Here is a 23999-nt window from a genome sequence, read left to right as displayed (position 1 = left end):
ACCTGAACCTCCTCCTCGTCTGTGGTTTCATAATCACCAACTATGTCCTCCTTAAGCTTCAAGAAAATTATACTTTTCGATCCAGTGGAAACAGATAACACCTTCAATCGTTATGGTTACAGTGATGACAATCACACTGCGTCATCAAAACTGAAATTATGGGTCGTTCAGATTTTGAATATAACCAATTATTGTCTCATGTAAATCATAAACATATGTGTCATAATAATATATAATGGCAAATCATATCATTACATCCTGCATAACGCACACATTCACCAATACAAACATAAAATATGTAAACAATGCGCTGGACATGACCATGGACACACGTCAACTTCTGGCCATGGGACAATCAAATGTGTGACTGTCTGTAAATGTAACGCTCTACCGATGGCAGCACACCAACTGTCCGTATGTCTGTATATGGAACTAAACGTCTAGTGCTGTCTATGTGGCTACCAGCTGTCTGTCTGTATGTCTGAACATGGAATCAGACAGTGAGTTCAATCAGGAAGATCATAAACGTGATGACAGACACTGACGCATACAGGATGAGGAAGAATCGGTCTAGGATCAGAGCGATAGTGAGCCAGTCCTGGTACTCCACGGATTCATTTGCTTCCTTTTCAGCATTCAGGTATTTCAGCAGGCGATTCAAACTTTTCGAGATCCTGTCAAATGAATGTAAGAGGACCCCGACCTCTGCAGAGGAAACCGACGAAAGTGGCATGTCAGTGTCTGTTGGCGGCGACGACTCTCCAACACTTCGTGTTTGGTTTAGAGCATCCTGGTAAAACAAACTGTCACACTCAGATCACGGGTAAAAAGTCTAAATCATTAAACGATATGTACTCTGAAAATCAGTTTAGAATGGTTTGGAGGCAAGTATTTGGCACATTAAACAAATCAGTCACATTGCAGAAAAAAATAAATGAAAATAAAGAGAAAAATATATGTCGTGTATGCTTCCCTACTGAGAGTGTAATTACCTATTACGAAGTATATGATACTAAGCTATATGATACAGTATTTGATACTAACTAATATGATACAGAAGTAACCCCATCGTAGGATTCATCAATACAGAGAGTCACTTCTCATGTATATTGCACGATTCCGACTATATTAAAATGTGCATGTCTTCATGAAGCATTATCAGTTAATGATGATCACAGGTATTCGCGAAAACATGAACATTCTGATTTCGTTGGAAATATCATTATATCATCCATTACAAATGACCCTTACTTGACATACAAGGGAATACCTTGCTTGGACTTAAGAAGTCTCTGCCAAAGGTGGACAGAATAGGACCAATAACCATCATCACTAAGTGTTGTTCAAACGCTGACCAATAGCAATTATTCGAGGCCTCATAAACATCAGAAACACAAGAGCGTATAATCAAGTCGGAATAGGGACCCGCGTGAGACATGACCTTAGTCACTTTTGCTTCATCTTTTCACGTCCACAATAATCCTTTCTGAAAGCTTTAATAGGGATTTGGATGTTTCAATACTTAAGAAATGATTCGATGCCTATTTGTGTAAGGTGATAAGACAAAAAGCACAGACAGCATGTCGACGATTCAAGAGCTACTTACATGTGCATGTTCCCTGAGAATGTGCGGTCGTTTCACCCGTAGTAAGCGGCCAAGCTTGTTGATAAGGAGAGACCTTGCCAGAGAGGGAACCTTCCAGCCCTGCTCCCCCTTCAGGTGGACCCTCAGTACAACCACAGCCAGCACACACGAGGCACTCGCTAGCAGCATGATCAGAACAAGGTAGATACCTGAAATAGTCAAACTGTACATCACAGAGCGCACTTAAAGGGAACAAATGTGAGTGAGTAAATGTCGTTTTACGTCTCATTACTCCAGTTATGTCACGGCGACCTGTAAACAATGGAGGAGTCTGCTAAGTCACCGAGCCTGAACACCTGGCGATAGTTATCGCCTTGATGACCAGCATGAATATTTCAAAAGATAATTTGAAAAATATATAGCAGCAGTGATCGATTGTCTCACCTATGTCTAGTAACATGAACACTGGGAATGGTGTTGTTAAACAAGTGTTTTATAAAAGCCGCTTCCAGATGACAGGCCTGATAGTTTAATGTCAACGGCCATTAGAATGTCTTTATTTAAAGGTATGAGTCATGGACAGAAACCTTAGAAAGAGATTCAAGTAGACTTACACATAAGTGGCAATGGTTTGGAGTTTGGTGGAAGCGTGTCAAGTGTGAAAAACTGGAACACCGTCAGGGACAGCAGCAAGGCGACCTCCAGCCCGACCTTCTCTCCTGAAGCAGGGGGCAGGAAGAAGCCAAGGATCGACATACTACAGATGAGGAAGCACGGGAAGAAGAACGTTACCATGAAGAAGGTTGGTCGTCTTTGTAGTGACACAGTGTAGGTTACGGTGCTATAGCTTAAACCATTGAATACATACGGCATCGACACTGCACCGATCCCTGTCAGATGCCATTCAGCATTCTCTTGGTAGAAGGAAGTGTCACCTTTCATGTCGCCATTCAGAACAACTACCGAGTCATCATACACCCACAAGCCGAACTGAAGAGGACAGTCCTGTTTGTCAAAGGGGAAGTAGGTGGCATCGACCTCGCAAATACTGCTGAGAACAGTGGGGAACGCCTGTGACACGTGGCCATCATTGCCGACCGCCAACTTATGGAACTTCCTCTCAGACATAGCTATGTTGGTTCCAAAGGCAGTGCTGGAATACCGAGAAAACACATTTTTGGAAACAGCCAGACGGAAAGGTTTGTCCAGCATTATGGATCATACTCCCAATCGATACAAATAACATAACACAAATTAACATTTACATACCATATGAACTACAATTATTAAAGACAGTAAGATAGGCATGTTTAAGAAATGGAAATTTCGCTACATTTAAATAAGAAGTAGAACTGTGCATGAAGAAATGATGACGAAACTAATAAGAGATGCAATGGCAACACAATATGTGAAATACTTGACTCACTCTATGATAACACTCATAACATCGAATCTGTGCAGGTAAACATTCGAACAATAAATCATGCTCTTTCTGTAAAAATGTCAAAGAACGTCTGACGACTCATACTTCAAGGATGTTTAAGGTATCTGACAGTAGGTATCTGATATTCATGGGCTCAGAAAAGCTTTGTAAACGTTTCATGTCGGACATATGGAGACATTTTCCAAATGTAAAATGACAAAATGACATTCGAGATGCAATTCCCGAACATGTATCATGGGTTCCCGTGTTGTTTTGTTCAGGCGAACAACTGGCTAGCGGTTTTATTTGTTTATGACGGGTGCCCGCGTTGGGACAGGATACGTACAGTTTCGCGTACAATTCGTATCATCACTATTGTATAGTGATTCATAAAAGCATGCACATGATATAGTCCAACTGTACATGCCCATGATATAGTCCAACTGTACATGCCCATGATATAGTCCAACTGTACATGCCCATGATATAGTCCAACTATACATGCCCATGATATAGTCCCACTGTACATGCCCATGCGATAATCCAACTGTACATGTTCATGATATAGTCCAACTATATATGCCCATGATATAGTCCAACTATACATGCCCATGATATAGTCCAACTGTACATGCCCATGATATAGTCCAAGTGTACATGCCCATCATATAGTCCAACTATACATGCCCATGATATAGTCCAACTGTACATGCCCATGATATAGTCCAACTGTACATGCCCATGATATAGGCCAACTGTACATGCCCATGATATAGTCCAACTGTACATGCCCATGATATAGTCCAACTGTACATGCCCATGATATTGTCCAACTGTACATGCCCATGATATAGTCCAACTGTTCATGCCCATGATATAGTCCAAGTGTACATACCCATGATATAGTCCAACTGTACATGCCCATGATATAGTCCAACTGTACATGCCCATGATATAGTCCAACTGTACATGCACATGATATAGTCCAACTATACATGCCCATGACATAGTCCAAAGATACATGCACATGATATAGTCCAACTGTAGATGCCCATGATATAGTCCAACTGTACATGCCCATGATATAGTCCAACTATACATGCCCATAATATAGTCCCACTGTACATACCCATGATATAGTCCAAGTGTACATGTCCATGATATAGTCAAACTATACATGCCCATGACATAGTCCAACTATACATGCCCATGATATAGTCCAACTGTACATGCCCATGCGATAGTCCAACTGTACATTTTCATGATATAGTCCAACTATATATGCCCATGATATAGTCCCACTGTACATGCCCATGCGATAATCCAACTGTACATGTTCATGATATAGTCCAACTATATATGCCCATGATATAGTCCCACTGTACATGCCCAACATATAGTCCAAGTGTACATACCCATGATATAGTCCAACTGTACATGCCCATGATATTGTCCAACTATACATGCCCATGCGATAGTCCAACTGTACATGTTCATGATATAGTCCAACTATATATGCCCATGATATAGTCCCACTGTACATGCCCAACATATAGTCCAACTGTACATACCCATGATATAGTCCAACTGTACATGCCCATGATATTGTCCAAGTATACATGTTTATGATGTAGTCCAACTATACATGCTAATGATATAGTCCCATGTTTATTGAAAATACATAATATGAGTAAGAAGAGGGCTTCCCGCATCCATATTTGGAACCTAACCATAGAACTAAGACAAAGTGGCAGACAACTTACTCGTCGTACAGCGTGACATCCGGGGTCCAGATGCGGTCGAAGGGAACGTAGACGTTCTCCGTGCCATTTGTGTCGCTCACGTTCCATGCCAGTCGACAATCAGTCCAGTTCTACGACGAGAGAAGCTGACACAGTCGTCAGAAGTTCAAATGACTGATTCCACAATCATGTCAAAAACACTCTTAACAGGTATGTATTTTAATGGTGATATGGACAAAGACAGAGAGATTTTTGTCTTTGTAGACGTGTCATGCCCATTATAACAGTCAATGACATTATCTAAAGAATGTTACCGAAATCCCGTATTATTTCAGACTATGTTATACATGTATGAAGGTACACTTTGCCTGTTCGTTTATTCTTTACGTTTAATAGCAAAGCGAGAAGACAGAGGAAGATGTATCCTCAAAAGATGACATACAGAATTTTATCTAAAGGAAGTGTGAAGTGAACTGATAACCACCACCCTTACCTTACTATGCATTTGTCTTCATCAAACCAGAGGCATTTATCTTGTTTCGATGCGCCCACGTATCGACATTTGTGTGTCGTCATGACTGACGACGGGTCATGGCTGATACCGGCAATATAGCTCAGTTCAGTCTGACAAGATGGCTCTGACGTAAATGTGTTAATGTAAACTTAGATGATGGTCCTGGCCCCGATTTCTTGAAACAAAATTCAAGTTTTACTCAAGTATCAGACTATGTTTGACAATTTGAAACAGCTAAATTTTTAACTTAACTTCATTTTTAAAATACAAAAGCCCAAACAACTTAAGTAATCTAACCACCAAACTCAAAGTGTCTACTATGTTTGAGTAGTATAGTAATTTAAGTTCATCCAGTGAAATTTGAGTAAAAAATCTAAATTAAGTCAAAACGCACACTTATGTTTGTTTCGAGAAATCGGGGCCAGAGCCATTAGACCCGTGACATTTCACTGTGTATTTTAAAACATGTAACTGATTCGTCGACACACCAATATCATTAGTAATGTCATGTCTGCCGTAACACCGATGTGGCTGGTAACTCATCAAGGTCGTAATATATCATTTGCTATCACAAATGTGTCACTGCCATGCACATATATAGGTAAAAAGAAGACGATAACAATGGTAACACTTGCTGCAGACTCACGGGCGCTTTGCATTAGCAGTACACTTGTTAAATGATTTCCTTCATCAACAACATGGCAGATAATATAACCCAGACTGCTCGTGAACGCATTCCACGTTACAGGAGTGACAAGCCCACCTACCCGTCCCGCTACTCTATCAGCCCAGCCCACCCACCCGTCCCACTACTCCTACCGTCCAACAATCCGTTCCACTACTGTAGGAGTTAGCCCAGCCCAACTACTCGTTCCACTACAGTATGATTTAGCCGAACCCTATCTACCCGCACCACTATTGTATGTGTTATCCCAGTCCAACTAACCGCCCCACTACTCTGTGAGTTAGCCGAACCCAACGACTCGTCCCACTACTCTGTGAGTTAGCCCAGCTACCTGCCCCACTACTCTATGAGTTAACCCAGCCCCGCTACCCGTTCCACTACAGTATGTTTTAGCCGAGCCCAACTACCCGTTCCACTTCTCTAAGAGTAATAACCATTTCGTGTCTTCTTCTTGTCTTCTTCTTGTGTGCTATCGTTATTCTTGTCTCGCGATATTGCTATATCGTGTTGCGATCCTTGTGATTCGCAACGATACCTTTTGACCTGTGGCCAGTATGCAGAACCGCCTGATGCAGTTTACACATGGTAAACGCCCTCAGAGAATGTTAAATTATTGTGTGTTTTTCAAAGCATTGTCGGGAAATGCAAATATCTATTATAACTCTCAACATAACTTGAAAAATACACATTCTGTAATTTACAGTCGGGAAACAAACTGACTAAACAAATACTCACAAGACGCATCCAGACGTTGGTGCTCAATACCTGTTTGGTCTCGCTCTGTAACAGATATATACACAGTATCAGCATGTGTATCTGACAAGAAAGTGTCCACACGAACTGCTAATTTTATCAAATATATCAGTGTAGAAAGGTAGATAATAAATGAGGCAGGATGTTCATGAATAACCCAGGATCCACAGAAAAGGTTGTTTAACAAACTATCATCATTATGAACATGATGTGTACTGGAGCAGCGGGGCTCACGGCAGCAACGGGCGATTATCGCGAAATGCCCGAGCGTCAGATGTACGTATCTAATAAATGAAAAGGTGTTTGGGTAAAGATTATGAACATCTTGCCTCGTAACATTTATCAACTACCTTTCTAAACTGATAGTTAGCAATTCATGGGAACATTTTCTAGCCAAACAGACTTTATGTTATATGGAGTGACTGACAGGACAAACAGACATATTGAAGTAGTATGTCATTGATGTGCAAGTATACTGGCATCAAATCACTTGTTCAGCCTGACCCAGACCGGGGTCTTATAATACAATAACAGCAAATGTCCCAGCAAAGATCACTGGCATAAGTCGTTGCGTCGTTACGTCGTTACGTCGCTCACTATTCCGTGACGTACAAACCTACCAGACTGACGACTTGTCTAAGCGCTATACCCAGGTGTATCTCCACAGGTGCGTCACAGGGAGGGTGGATATCCTTCTGGTAGGATCCCAACAGGGTGTCCAGGATGTCACAGGGAGAACTTCCACCTGAATTACACAGTGATTAAACACATATTCTCCACATGTGCACGGGAGTATATGGTATATGAGAGAAAGAGAGAGAGAGAGGTGAGAGAGAGAGGAGATAGTGAGGTGATGTAGAGAGGAGGGGAGACAGTGATGTGAAAATTAGAAGACATTGAGGTGATGAAGAGAGGAGGAGACAGTGATCGAGGAAATGTTGAGAGGAGACCGTGAGGTGATGTAGAGAGGATATAGGGAGGTGATGTAGAGAGGAGAAGACGGTGAGGTGGTGTAGAGAGGAGGAGAGACAGTGATCGAGGAAAAGTAGAGAGAAGACAGTGAGGTGATGTAGAGAGGAGGATATAGGGAGGTGATGAAGAGAGGAGGAGGACTCAGTGAGGTGATGAAGAGAGGAGGGTGAGATAGTGATGATGTGTAGGGACAAGGGTGAGACAGTGATTTGATGTAGAGAGGAGATGATAGTGAGGTGATGTAGGGAGAAGGGTGAGGCAGCGAGTTAGTGTAGAGAAGAGGAGGAGACGGTTAGGTGATGTAGACAGGAGGATCAGATAGTGAAGTGAGGAGGAGGAGACTGTGAGGTGGTGCAGAGATGAGTGACAGTGAGGTAATGTTGAGAGGCCGAGGAGACGGTGAGGTGGTGTAGACAAGAGGGGATGCTAGTGAGGTGATGTAGAGAGGAGGAGACAGTGAGGTGATGTGGACAGGAGGACAAGACAGTGAGGTGATGTAGAAAGGAGGAGAAGACAGTAAGGCGATGTAAAGAGAAGGAAGGAAAGTGAGGTGGTGTAGAGAGGAAGGTCAGATAATGAGGTGATGTAGGGAAAAGGGTGAGAGAGTGAGGTGGTGTAGAGAGGAGGGACAATAGGGTGACGTAGAGAGGAGAAGAGACAGTGAGGTGATGTAGAGAGGAGGAGAAGACAGTGGGGTGATGTAGAGACGAGTCGGTGCGGTGATGTAGAGAGGAGATAGTGATGTGATGTAGAGAGGAGACAGGTGATGTAGAGAGGAGGACATAGTGAGGTGATGAAGAGAGGAGGGGAAGACGGTGAGGTGGTTTAGAGAGGAATAGATAGAGTGAGGTGATATATAGACAAGGGGCAGACAGTGAGGTGATGTAGGGAGGAGGAGACAGTGAGGTGATGTAGAGAGGAGATGATACTGAGGTGATGCAGACAGAAGGACACTGTGAGGTGATGTAGAGACGAGGAAAAGACGGCGACGTGGTGCAGAGAGGAGGAACAATAGGGTGACGTAGAGAGGAGAAGAGACAGTGAGGTGATGTAGAGAGGAGGAGAAGACAGTGAGGTGATGTAGAGAGAAGGGTCAAACAGTGAGGTGATGTAGAGAGGAGGAGATAGTGAGGTGATGAAGAGACTAGGAGAAGACAGTGAGGTGATGTAGAGTGGAAGTTCCGATAGAGAGGTGATGTAGGGAGAAGGATGAGACAGTGAGGTGACGTAGAGTAGAGGGGCGGTGATGTTGTGCAAAGAGGAGGGACAGTGAGGTGATATAGAGAGGAGAAGACAATGAGGTGATGTAGAGAGGAGGAGAAGACTGTGATTTCATGTAGAGGTGAGGGACTGTGAGATGATGCAGTGAGGAGGGGGAGACGGTGATGTGATGTAGAGAGGAGGAGAAGACAGTGTGGTAATGTAGAGAGGAGAAGGAAACGGTGAGGTGATGTAGAGCGGAGATGATAGTGAGGTGATGTAGAGAGGAGGAGACGGTGAGGTGATGTAGATAGGAGGAAATATTGAGGTGATGTAGGGAGGAGGATCACATAGTGAGGTGATTTAGAGACAAGGATGAGATAGTGGGGTTACTAGAGAGAAGGATCAAATAGTGAGGTGATGTAGAGAGAAGGATCAGATAGTGAGGTGATGTAGAGAGGAGATGACAATGAGGTGATGTAGAGATTAGGAGACGGTGAGGTGATGTAGAGATTAGGAGATAGTGAGGTGATGTAGGGAGGAGGATCACATAGTGAGGTGATGTAGAGACAAGGATGAGATAGTGGGGTGATGTAGAGAGAGGGAGACAGTGAGGTGATGGAGAGAGAAGGGGGATATAATGAGGTGTTGTACAAGGAAATATACAGCGTCGACGTGTGAAAATAACACGTAAGAGCCACAAGAGTACCACCATTAAGAAACCCATGACCAACATGACTGATTCAGACCAGTCAAGAAACATCTGCTATGATTTATCGAACAATCACGAACTGTGTCCAGCGACGATGTGAAACAATGATACTGATGTGAATTCTATCTGAGCCTATGGAGAGCTGTGAACGAGAAGTCCAGAAAAGGATCTAACGGGGTTTCATAGCGCATACTTACATTGTTGGCAGAGAACAACCCTGTACATACACACAGCCAGCCATATGTAGTACACCTGAGACATGCTTCAACACTTGGATGGCCATATGCAATACAGCTGTAATTATATAAGCTGTTGCTATACCAGGAAGTCAACCTGTATCGCCACCACGACGTTTCCCCAGGGTCAGTTGATAGACACATTTCTCAAGAGGAAATCTACGGTATTGCAAACATTCCTCTGCTGGTATCTCCGCAACTTTATCAATGTCGGATTTCCCAACACATTGTTTTACCCGATCGTGGTTTAAATGTTATGTTACTGGAATTTACAACATAATGACATAATATTATCTTATTTGAATTCACAACATAATGGCATAATGTTATGTCATCAAAGTTAATAAAACCAATTCAGTGATAGTGAATCCAAGGAAAGACAGCACCTGGTAACTCTGAGTAGTGTCATATTCCCACAGAGAGACTTAGTGAGGAAACCCAGTTCACAATGTAAATGAACGTCATGTCAAGAACGTGTAGGGATGTGTTATCAACTGAGCCGCCCTTTCCGCCACAGGGGCGTGTGTCGCTTACAAACAGGCGTGACTACCACCTGATTCTCGTCCTGCAATGGGCGTGTGCGTCCTCCGTCGTATCACAGACACTCTGGATGAGAGACCTTGACAACAGCTACCGGTTTTGGCAATACGGCACGTGCTACTGCTCATATGGAATACTCTCATGATTTCAATCTCTGAGTTTAGGTCCGTGATAATGCAATTTAGAAAATTTAGAGAAGGTAAGGGCTACATCCTCGAGTCGATGAAGTTATTTGTAATGTTCTAATGTTCTACGATGAAGACGTCATGTTGACGACCAACGGTGAGCATGAATCGAAATTTCGTACTCCGCACCAGCGCTAGCCGAGAGTCGCGATGCGGTCCTATACAGTCAAGACATGACCCTGCATCGCGGCCGAGAACACCACTTTCATAAATCCTATTCAGATTCTAGCGGCCGATTACCCCTCGTATTTTCTTGAGATTTTTAATATATACTTCCCGTGGTTTTTTTTGACTGAAAAGTCGATACCGATCTACTCCCAGATAATTTCCCTACACATACACGTAACTGTCATGTTTTTATGATCATAGGTTTATATATTAATGGGCATGTTACCCGTAAACTTCGTGTTTCAACGATAGCAGGGAGCCTATGTAGAGGGGGAGTAGAAACTCCTCGAAAAGCCGCTGAACGTATGTCTAGGGTCGTTACGTAACCAGTGTAGCCAATATGGTGGCAGCGTAGTATTTAAGATTGAGCCCGTTTTATTTTCAACAGCCGACTAAGTTCACTAAGTGTTATAACAACTGAAATCCAACATGTGTAATACAGGTTAGCTATTTCTCACTTCAGTGTAAGTCAAATAATTGGTGCTAGTGCCCGTATTAGGACAGTAGATTTGTAGTAAAGTTTCAGGTTGGAAAGTTATAGCTTCTATTCTCGATTCACCGATAAAAACTTCTTTCACACATTCGTTTTTATTTTTAGAAGGAGAGTGAGTGAGTGAGTTTAGTTTTACACCGCACTCAGCAATATTCCAGCCATATGGCGGCGGTCTGTAAATAATCGAGCCTGGACCAGACAATCCTGTGATCAACAACATGAGCATCGATCTGCGCAGTTGGGAACCGATGACATGCGTCAACCAAGTCAGCGAACCTGACCACTCGATCCCGTTAGTCGCCTCTTACGACAAGCATAGTCGCCTTTTGTGGCAAGCATGGTTTGCTGATTTTAGAAGGAGAACATACCTTTAGTTGAAAGGTATTCGCAAGTAATAGTGACAATTTTATTACTTAAAAATTGTTAGAGTGTAATTGAGGTGTGTGAAAAATATGACATTTCACCACTCAAAAACATTTTTCACATACACCTTTAATTCATATGAGGGGAATATACTATCAGGTGAAATGTGTTTGCAAGTAATAGTGATAGTTTCATAATCTAAAAAAGAATGTTAGGTTGTATTTGAGGTGTGTGAAAAATGGGTCTCATCGCCGATCTGCCCTGACCCGCCATTGAAATACTATACGCCGTTGTTTGAGTGTTTCTAGTTATTACTTCAAATACATCTTCCACATACACCTTTAATTCTTATGAGGGGAATACACTATCAGGTGAAATGTGTTTGCAAGTAGTAGTGATAGTTCCATAATCTAACACAAATTGTTAGGGTGTATTTGAGGTGTGTCAAAAATATGACATATCGCCGATCTGATCTGATTGATCCATTGATGCTTGAGGGTTATAGTTCCATAACTTCTTTCTTTCTTGTTAATCTTATTATTTGACAAAACTGGAAAGGTGTTTTAGAACGCTTTGTGAGAGTTTTAGCCTACACTTTATTTTTGAGGGCAGTGTGACAGTGTCAGTTAACATTTTGTTAATGTCCATTCCATTCCCCACATGCAATAAGATATCTCAATTGATTACTAATGTGAACAAAAATGTTTCAAAGTAGATTTTTAAAAAGGACAACTGATGTTAACACGTGTTCTTTTACTTTATTCCGTTCATTCATTCACATAATTCTTGCTCTTAATTCTTACTATAATTCATTCATTCATTGTACAATTCCGACTGATACAATAAACTGGCTGAGGTTCTGTTAAACCAGGGATAATCTACACAGTATATACTCTATATAGTCTCCCTGGTTAAACACAACTGAAGTTGCACTGGGAACGAGCCAAGTCACTGTGTGCGTTAGAGCATGACGAGGCACACGTTAATTAGTACAAATGGCTCACGTTAATTAGTACAAATGGTAAAGAAAGCAAGCGAGTGACAAATCCCTGTTGTAGAGTATCCCTGACGATAGCGAGCTTACATGTTGACATGCTATGCGCATGCGCCAAGTTTCTATAGTTTGTATCGGAAGATGTTCTTCAATAGTGGTAGGCAAAACTCACTCTCGTCTCCTGTTTCGCGCGCTCGTACTTCAGTTACAATCACTCTTATGTATAACGTATTTATCTGTTTTTGTGCCATGATTTATAGCTTTTCTTTGCAGAGAGGATTCCATTCACATCCAAACGAAAAAGATGTTTAGGTGGGATCAAGCACATTTATTTTTGTACAATAAAGTGCTCAGGACACTTAAGGGAGCACGATCTTGTCGTTTTCACTATGATTTTTCACTTCGACACATGTCCAAGAATTTCAAACATTCTCCAAATTTACATTCTTGTATAATTAACAAAATCCAAGCAGACCTAAGTGTAAGATAAGAATGTTATTACTGGTATTAGTTTTTACACTTATAAATAATACTCTGCCGGATAATATGAATGTTTGAACTTAATCTGTGTGTGAATTTGATCGTGTTTGTGTAAACGTATTGCTTGTTGCAAGGTAATTTGAATTAAGACGTCATTACATTCTTGTTTAAATCATAAAAATGAAGGTGTTCTTTTATGCATTTTGTTAGTACCGGAATAATTTTCTATCCATTTTATAAGGTTGAGCACCCGTAAAAATCCGGGATAGAGTTGATTTTCAGCATCACATGTCTGTCGCAAGAGGCAACTAACGGAATCGAATGGTCAGGCTCGCTGACTTTGTCACACATATCATCGTAAGTAGGTAATAATTAATCTGTCACAGCCAAACAATAGCATTCCTGAACCAAACAAAAGAAATTCCTACAGGCTCAGCCTTAAGGAATGTGGGTTCTTTACATTATGAATGACATTCCATAGGTTCAGTTGTTACAACAAAACAAATTCCTACAGGCTCAGCCTTAAAGAATGTGTGATCGTAGGAACAATCTTAAGAATCAAAAGACATTCCTACAGATGTCCCCCAGGTGCATACAGGTGCGCTAACTCACATTCCATAGATATGGCATTTGTCACTACACATTCCTTCTATACAATACTAAATTGAAAAGATTCTATACAAAACCAAATTCTTATCTTAAGGTATTTAAACTCTTATCAAAGAACTGTTTATAATAGAATAATGACATAGCTTTTTAAATTTGCATCTATTTCAATCGCTTGAAGCAAACTACTCATCATTCCATATCTCTTAACCAATCAAACTGAATGTGTATTACACATAAACCAATCAGACAAACCATTCTATACAATCCTATCTTACACTCAAACGTTTTAGCTTTTTCAAATCAGTTTTATCACCAACTTGGAGCAAGAAGGTGGTGAAAATCGTCTATCACCTACATATATATTCGCCATGACGCAGAAAAGTGTGGATGTGAAACATGTTGCTTTTTCGTCAGAGGAGACATTTGATGATACATTTCTGAAAGTAAAGGATATTCTTGATAGTCAAGTTTATCTACATGAAATTATGATGAGATCGAGTGAGTTGTACAAAACCATTTATATGGACATGTTGGAGAAGACCAAAGAACTAGAAGGGAAGCTTCAACCAATGTCACCTGCTTTCTTGAAATGGTTGCCGGATTACACTGATCTTATAGGGTCTTTCTCCTCTGCTCCGGAGCAAACTTCAGAGAGAGCAACAACACAGAAAACAGTTGCTGCTAAGAAAAAGAAGAGAAGCAGAAAAACAATGGAGGATGATCTGTTTCAGCCCAATGTGAAGAAAGCAAAGGAAGTATATATTTGTGTTACATGCAACTGTGTTCTATCTATTTATTTTGTAACACCAATTTTTGTTTTATATTCATATCGTTTCCTTTTCTTTTTGTTGGTAGGGTAATGGACAAGGACTCAAGTCAACCATCGCTTGTTATAGAAACTATTACGCCTCCAACTGAAGCTAACTTAGATGTTTCCAGTGAAGTCAACTTGTTAGTGGATGAAGACACTCTCGTAGCCGACTGTCAGCCTGTTGAATCTACTGCCCCAAACGACTGGTGGCAGGATTACAATCAGTTCATGAAAGATATTGAGCAACAAGAGTCAAATGCAGTAGAGGATGATCCTTAAGAAGAACACAAACTCACTCCTCTTCAAAAGAATTGTAGTGTGTGCTGTCATAATAATATGTTGCGATATATGAGTTGCAATAGCGGACAGGTTCGGTGTCATGTGTGTTGTATGGATCTGATGAACTGTATGTGTTATCATGATCCAGAGGGGATGGTGGATGACATGATATCTCAAGACTTTCGTGGTCATATCCTCACAGTATAAGTTGTTGCATTCCAACAGAAGACATATGACTGAGATGACTATCATTGGTTCTATTCTTGTTGTGTATGACGATTGCTATGTTCAACTGATGTTATGTATAGAATGTTCTGTGGTGAAATAAATTCTCTTCACTTCTTTTTTAGTTGTATAAAATCTTGTTCAACACATTGCCTTGCTTCAATTCATCATGAGTTCTCGAAAGAAGAACAGCGATTTAAAGCAGAAAAAAGCATTAGAAAAGTATTATTTCAACCCACAAAAACCAGGCGCTTTCTATGGTCCATCTAAACTGCGTGATGAATTGAAGAAAAACAAGCAACACAATATCAGGTTGAGGAAGGTGAAACAGTTTGTGAATGAGCAAGATGCTTACAGTTTACACAAACCAGTTAGACACAAATTTAAAAGGATGAAAATAAGAGTTAATGCAATGGATGAAATGTTTGATGCAGATTTAGCAGATATGACAAGGTACATGAAATGGAATGACGGTGTCAGATAGCTGTTGGTAGTTGTGGGCATTCTTTCACGCTACGCTTCTGTCTCGCCTTTGGAGAATAAGAGACCACTTACAGTGGTGAAATCTTTCAAAAACATGCTCAAATCAAGACGACCAAAGAAAGTTCGTACCGATGCAGGATCTGAGTTTCGTGGAGAATTTGAATCATTTTTGAAAAAGGAAAACATCACCCACATCATCACACGTAATGAAAACATTAAAAGCAATTATGTGGAACGTTTCAACAGAACACTGAAATCTTTGATCACGCGTTATATGACAGATAACAACACCAAAGAGTACATTTCTATATTGCCTCAACTGGTACAGAATTACAATCACACTTTACATTCATCACTTCCTTATTTATCACCAGCACGAGTGAATAAAAGCAACGAATTGAAAGTATGGCAACACCTATATGTCAAACCTTTGAGGAAACAACTCAAGAGCAAATTCAAGTATGTAGTGAAGAAATTCAAATATAAGGTTGGAGATATTGTTCGCATTCCATATCTGAGGAAACCATTCAGTAAAGAACTTGATTTACGCTGGACTCAGGAATTGTTCAAAATAGCTTATCGCTACAAAAGGCAAGAAATACCCTTGTACAGAATTAGAGACTTTCGTGATCAGCCAATTGAAGGAACATTTTATACTCAAGAACTTCAAAAAGTAAACAAAGGTGAGGACATTGAGTGGCAGGTGGAAAACATCCTGAAACGTCAACGTAGAGGAGGTAAAACCTATGTTCTTGTGCGATGGTTAGGATGGCCAAGTACGTTTGATTCTTATGTGGAAGAAAGTCAGTTGAAAGATTTGTGATGGAGAAATATATTTTCCTTAAGTCTTCAGATTAAAAAAAACTATTTCAAGGACAACAGCCCCTATCATTTCCGTATCAAACTGAATCAAAGACTGGTGTTTGATGGATTTTGGGTTGTTTCATTAACAGAGTTGAATTTTGGGAAACTGGCCAATGTGGACAAAATCCAAGATCCGTATGTAAACATACTGTGCAACTTGTGCGATAGTTCACTGGTAGGAGAGGATTAGTTACCATTGTTGAGACGCATTGACTTGAAGCTGGGACCTAACTTCACCTTTGCAAACGAATATAATATTCATGTGCTATTGAAAGAATCACCTGTTATAGAAATTGTTATAAAACCCAGTGATGAAGTGGTCTTGTCATTCTTGAGCGAGGAGACCAGTGCAACACCTCACTTACAGCGATATCCATTTGCAAGTTAAGATGGAAGACTATCCTCTCTATGTACCTCACTATGAAAATTGGAAATATTACTTCAAGAAACTGAGCACAAGTCAACAGCAATACCACAATGGAAAATTATCAGCTAAAGTAATGCCATCTCATACAGTGAAAAGAAAAGAAGAAGGACCTTCGGTTGAATTGCAAATGACATCAGAGACTCAGAGCACAGTAGAGAAAGCAGATGCCAAAGAGAGACGACGCAAGTCTTTAAAAAGAGCTGCAGGAGGACAGATCATCACTACCAAGAGGATACGTCAGACAGACAACACTACTCCTTCTAAGACAGCTAAAGTTTTAACGTGCACACCTGTTGCAGGAAACGATATTTTCAGTTAACACAATGGCACTCTTATCCAGCAGTAACTTTTCGGAATATCTCCCAGATTCTTACTCTCTTTTTTCGCGTCCAAGTTACACAACAACCACAGAGGTGTTCTATTTCAACGATGTACGTCCATTAAGCCAAATCAGTGACTCGTCACCATTCGAATTTGCTATCCATAATCAGGGTAGTGAGTACATTGATTTGAAGAGAACAAGACTACATGTGAAACTTAAAGTGGTGCATGATGATGCTACATCATCTTCACTGGCTGAGGATGAGAAAGTGGGGCCTATCAACTTGTTTTTACAGTCCCTGTTCTCTCAAGTTTCGGTTTCCCTGGGAAATCAATTGGTATCAAGTGCAAATAATCACTATCCCAATAAAAGCATGTTCAAGACATTGTTGAATTATGGAGCAGATGCCAAGAATTCTCAGTTAACAGGCACCCGTGGCGGGCCACCTCCTCGTGGTGGGTGCTGGGTAACGCCAAGAGCTCGCCAACACCCCCGTAGTGGACCCGGGGGGATATTTGGTCCACCAACCCGTTTGCCGTGGGTTGCGGCCTTGTGCCGGCGGAGGAGGGGGTCCTGGTGGTTGAGGGGAATAGGGGCCTGCGATCGTGTTCCTGTTGCTCAATACACTACTTTGGCCCTGACTTCGCCTAGACAGGTGGTCGAATGGGCCCGGTTCGACCAATCGGCTGGTCATGCCAAGCCCTGTGCGTGGATTATTTAATTGCACAAATTTGAATTTATATTTTTTCAATTTTGGTCTTGGCTTTTCACTCATATAACATTTGTAAATTTGAAAAGTGATGTTACTAACTTTGCGTAGAGTCTTATGCCCAGAAGGCGGTGGCTCATGGGCCAGTCTGGTAGATCGATTAATTTTCTATTAATCTTCTGCTGGAGTATACCATTTCAGTATCCTTGGTGCTGCCAGTCGGAGACCCACTGGTGTATAGCATTGTCCATATGATACTCGGTGGAGGGTGGGGAGCTGGGATGGTGAACTTTCTTTTATTAACCATGGCTCAACCCAAAAAACATAAACGAGCACTAGATGAGTGTTTGTCCTCTGATGAGGAAAATATCACAAACAGGTATCCAGATACATGGAGTAGATTCTTGGTTGTATCTTCGACTGATGGTGAACCACTCAAGCTAAATCCGTTTGCCACATCAAAAGCAATTTATGGACTTGTTGGTGATGTCCAAGCTGTTAGGAAAATTAGATCAGGGTTTCTCCTCATAGAGTGTAAAACAGCAAAACAATCAGCTACCCTCATAGCCACAAAACAGCTTGCAAATGCTGAAGTTTCAGTTTCTCGTCACAAGTCTTTGAACAGTAGCAAAGGCATCTTGAGGGACAGAGACCGCTGGCTTGCCCACATGAGTGAAAAGGAAGTAGTTACTGAACTGCAAAACCAAGGAGTCACTCATGTTAAAAGATTCATGTTTAAGAAAAATGGAGAAACGTTGAATACCAACACATACTTAATTTTTTTTTCTCAACCCCAACACCCAAAGTACATAAAAGCTGGATATTGCAACATCGAAGTGGAACAGTATATTCTAAACCCACTCCGTTGTTACAAGTGTCAAAAGTTTGGTCACGGTGCCCAAACCTGCAGAAATCGTGCAACATGCTATAGATGTGGTAAAGATGATCATGAAGGTTCTGTCTGTTTGTCTTGTCTTCTCCAAAATGTGTCAATTGTCTTGGAGATCATATGTCTTCGTCAAAGTCATGCCATGTCTGGAAACGTGATTATGAAATTGTCAAAATCAAAATCCAAAAGAATGTCACACATCACGAGGCAAAACGTTTAGTTAATGTAGCCTCCCCTCAGTCATCAGGTGTACCAAATTCTGCAGTTGTTGCTGCAATCTTCAGGCTGTTGCTGTTCGTCTTACCTTACATATAACCCTTACTCTTTGTTCCTTGTATATCTCTCCTTCCACTCTCCATCAGAATGATCTTCAAGATTTGTATGACCAATTACCAAAACCCAAATGGGTGATCTGAATGGACATAGCCCATTATGGGGAAGTCCTGATACCAACAGTAAAGGGAATGTTCTTGAAGAGTTTATATCTGATAATAATTTATGTATATTCAATGATGGCTCTGACACATATTTACATCCTGCAACGGGAACATATTCTTCCTTAGACCTGTCACTCACTGATTCAAACGTTTATAATGAGCTTGAATGGTCAGTCCATAATGATCTTTGTGGTAGTGACCATTTTCCAACAGTACTTACAGCAAATAACCCTTCCGATGATCCACCTGTAACAAGATGGAATTTTTCAAAGGCCAGTTGGCCATTATTTCAGGCCACCTGCCTTAAGGAACTTAAACCAGACCTTTTCTTGGATGTACCTGATCCAATTAAAATGTTCTCGGACAAACTGAAACATATAGCTGATGAAACTATTCCCAAGTCCTCTGTAAATCCGCACATCCGTAAACCATGGTTTAATGATGAATGCAAACAGGCTAGGAAAAAGAGGAAGAAAGCAGAGAAATATTTTCGTCTTCATCCCACTGTTCATAACTTAAATAATGTAAAAATCAGTTACGCTAAAGCTCGACGAACGTTTAAACACATTAAACGTCATACTTGGAAAAATAATGTTTCCAAAATAAATTCCCGTACTCCTATGTCAAGGGTATGGAATATGATCCAAAAAATTAAAGGCAAGGGTTCCAAATCCAGTATTATTCAGCATCTCAAAAATGGTAATAACATACTAACTGAAAAATCTGATATTGCAAACAAGCTGGGTGAAACTTTGGCTAAACATTCGTCCTCCTCAAATTATCATCCAAAATTCCAGACTTATCAAAGACACCAAGAGAAGAAACCAGTAAACTTTAAATCTGATAATGGTGAAGATTATAATGAGGTATTTTCATTACATGAACTTCATACTGCGCTATCACAGGCTCACGATACTGCAACAGGACCTGATGATAATATTATCCATTACCAACTCTTAAAACACTTGCCTGAATCATGTCTGGAAACGTTACTTGGCATATTTGACCATATTTGGATAACACAACATTTTCCCCCTTCATGGCGAAAAGCCATAGTTGTTCCTATTCCAAAGTCTGATAGGGATCATACAGATCCATCAAATGACCGACCTATTTCCTTAACTAGCTGTGTTTGCAAAACCATGGAGCCAATGGTAAATAATTGCTTAGTTTGGTTTTTGGAAACCAACAATCTGATTACTGATATACAATGTGGTTTTCGTAAAAACCGAAGCACAATTGACCACTTGGTTCGTTTGGAATCGTTTGTAAAACATTCTTTCATTAAAAAACAACATGCAGTATCAATCTTTTTTGATCTCGAAAAAGCATATGATACTACTTGGAAGCATGGTATTTTGAAAGATTTACATTCTTTTGGGTTGAGAGGTCGCTTGCCTCAGTTTATATCTATTTTTTTAAATGACAGACAGTTTCAAGTACGTGTGGGATCAACCCTCTCAGACTATTTTCATCAAGATCAGGGTGTTCCACAAGGCAGTATTTTGTCTGTGACTTTATTTAGTATTAAAATCAATAGTCTTTCTAAGATTTTAAGTGATTCAGTAGATGGATCACTATTTGTGGATGATTTTAATGTTTCTTGTAGAGGTAGAAATATGCATACAATAGAGAGGCAATTACAAATTTGTCTCAATAAAATTGAAAAATGGTCACTTGAAAATGGGTTTAAATTTTCTATAACAAAAACAAATTGTTTGCTTTTCTGCAGAAAGTATAAACCGCATAAAGATCCAGAACTATTTTTAAATGGCACCCCCATCAAAGTAGTAAAGGAGGCCAAGTTCTTGGGTCTTATTTTCGACTCACATCTAACCTTTCTACCCCACATTAAATCCCTTAAAACTAAATGCCTGAAGGCACTTGATCTGTTAAAAGTTGTTTCCAATTCAAAGTGGGGAAGAGACCAAACTACCCTACTCCATTTATACAGATCTCTCATCCGTTCGAAACTTGATTACGGTTCCATCGTTTATGGTGGAGCCTGTAAAAGCAGCCTCAAACTACTTGATTCTATCCACCATCAAGGTCTAAGACTATGTCTTTTGGGTCATTTAGAACTTCTCCTATTGACAGTCTTTACGTCGAGGCCGATGAGCCATCTCTTACTCAACAACGTATAAAACTCTGCTTACAGTATATAACAAAACTGTATTCTAATGAGGCCAATAATGCATTTAACTGTGTTTTTAATCCTCTTTATGAGGATCTATACAATAAAAAGTCTTCTCTTGTTCCGCCTCTGGGACTTAGAGTGAAACCTTTTCTGTCTGCTTGCGGCATTGAGCTAGCCAATATATCTCCTTCCCGTCTACTTTCGTCTCCACCTTGGCAGTTAGTTAGACCCGAAGTTGACCTAACACTGACAAGTTTTAAAAAATCAGAAACAAATGAATTACAATATAAACAAGAATATAATCAATTAAAAAGTAACTATCACACATACAAATCTTTATTTACAGATGGGTCCAAGGATGGTGGCGCTGTGGCTTGTGCCACTGTCATTGGATCCAGAACAATATCTTTCAGATTACCAGATAATAGTTCTATTTTCACAGCAGAAGCAAACGCTATATTAACGGCTCTTAAATATATTGAAAGACATCCTAGACATAAACAGTATATTATCTATTCTGATTCTCTTTCTTGCCTCCAGGCAATTAAAAACATGTCATGTAAACATCCACTTTTACTAGAAATAATTGAATCATATAATAATCTTGCTACTGGCCAATACGACATCGTCTTTTGTTGGTTACCCAGCCATGTAGGCATTTCTGGCAACACAATGGCCGATCTTGCTGCCAAGGCAGCACTAAAAAAATCCGTGACTCCACTTCTTATCCCATACTCTGATTATAAAGCTACAATTAGATCGTATATCCGAGATCTGATGCAAAAGAGGTGGGACACCCAAATGGATGTAAATAAATTACATGCAATAAAACCTTATATTGGTTATACCCACTTGGGTTGTAAATCAAGATTTGAGGAGGTCATTATGTGGCGATGTCGTATTGGCCATACGAGATATACTCATGAATACCTTTTGGAAGGTGAGGATCCTCCGTTCTGCATCCCTTGTGATGAAAGAATCACAGTCAAGCATGTCTTGCTTGACTGTGTTGAGTATTCCATCACAAGGGATCAGTATTTTAATTCACAAACTATGAAGGACCTTTTTAGCAATATTAGCCCTCATTTAATTATTGCATTTTTAAAGGAATTAGATTTATTAACTGAACTGTAAATAGATAAATATTTTATAATTGGAAGATTAAATTAGTAGCTCAAATCGTTAGTGGATGTACCCTCGAAGGGGGGTGAAGTACCGTAAAATAATTGTCCTCCTGAGAGGGTACTTAAGTCCAAAAACATTTGAAGTAAATTTACGTTTTCCAGCTTTTTAATCGTAGAATAAGTGGGTTTTTTTAGTTTATGGCTAGATTTGTCTAAATTGCTAACAGCTGAAGGGATGATGTAAATCCAACTAGGGTCCATGCAGGAAGCAAATGTACTGTAAGTCCCCATGGTCCTTAGTATGGTGATCTACCTTCAGTTGTTGGCAACCTATAGCTCATTTTTATATTGTACTGTCCTCGATAGCTACATTGGTTTAGGTCTATTCACTAGTTTTACATTCTACTCTGTGATATCCTAGTTAGTTTTACTGTCCTTCGGGTTTTACAATGTATGTGCTATTAATTCATTTGTATTGCTCGTTCTCGTCACGATATGACTACAATATTGCCGATGTGACGTTAAATATTAACTCACTCACTCACTCACTCAGTTAACATCACAGTTGTTCTATAAAGATACTGGCAATGACAATGACGACATTGAATCAACTGATGCTGTTGCTGGTGGTAATGGTGGATTGTTGAAACGTGGAGACTTCATTGCTAAAAGTCAAGAGATCACAATGGTTGGCAATTTGTTTGAAGATGTGTTCAACATGGATCACTATTTGATTAACGGAGTAAAATTGAATGTAACCATGTATAGAACTGATCCTCAGTTTTGTCTTATGAGTGGAGTTGCATTTTAGATGCGACGCTTAAAGTGTGTTATTTGAAAGTGAATCCAGCTTTAATTCTGGCTCATAACACTGTCACATACCAAAGTAACCACAACAGAAGAATAGTTTGTTTTGCAAAACTTTATTCCTCCCCTCAAGATATAAGTAACCCCAATACCTATACTACACTAATTCTACAGGTGCAAATACAACTAACTAATCTAACTACCTAACCTAGCTACATATACAGTTCTGTCTACCACTTATATTGCTAAAGTTATAATAACACTACTACTACTAACTACACTAAAATCCTAATACCCTCACTAATATAGATAATGATTACATATAATCCCAATCAGAAACTAAACAATTGAATTAAATAACAATAAAGGAATGTGCCACTCAGAGAGAACACTTTCTCTTTACAATGTAATCAGAATGTCAGTGCACTTTGGTTCCACTTGGTGACGTCATGGTATTTGTGTGGTATCCCTCACACCCAGGCGATGGTTTCCCTCACGGAGTTTAAGGGGCCTGTGTAATGGTTGATGGCTGTGCCATCCACATCTCACATTACTAGGAGATACATGCTCCTTGTACAACAGGGAAGACTCTTGTCTGTCTCCTTACAGGCGGAGATAATACCCCTCTCCTTACTTTAAGGATAACCGGCCAGTTCCGGGACACTACAATACAATATAAGTAACTACAGTTACTCAGTAAGACATGTGTCAATGTCTTATACTTTATGCATGTACTTTACTCCGATTTACATATTTGAAAGTGGAACAGTTTTTGTGGAACGATAACATTCAAATTTTGAATGGCTTTGTGGCTATATAGTGTTACAATAT

General features: G+C 40.2%; 1 protein-coding gene across 1 annotated transcript; it reads right to left on the bottom strand.

The window, feature by feature from the left end:
* Window positions 1-168: 168 nt before the first annotated feature.
* On the bottom strand, window positions 169-9847 carry LOC137278654 (neuronal acetylcholine receptor subunit alpha-10-like). The gene is made up of 7 exons (XM_067811153.1): window positions 9784-9847; window positions 7323-7447; window positions 6685-6729; window positions 4772-4881; window positions 2200-2738; window positions 1607-1794; window positions 169-790 (listed from the first exon to the last, which is right to left on the bottom strand). The coding sequence occupies exons 1-7, from the start codon at window positions 9845-9847 to the stop codon at window positions 494-496; spliced, it is 1368 nt and encodes a 455-aa protein (XP_067667254.1). The 3' UTR covers window positions 169-493.
* Between the last annotated feature and the right edge of the window lie 14152 nt (window positions 9848-23999).

This window comes from Haliotis asinina, chromosome 3 (genome assembly GCF_037392515.1).
Source record: "Haliotis asinina isolate JCU_RB_2024 chromosome 3, JCU_Hal_asi_v2, whole genome shotgun sequence".
NCBI classification, from domain to species: Eukaryota; Metazoa; Mollusca; class Gastropoda; order Lepetellida; family Haliotidae; genus Haliotis; species Haliotis asinina.
This window is presented reverse-complemented; position numbering and strand designations above follow the sequence as displayed.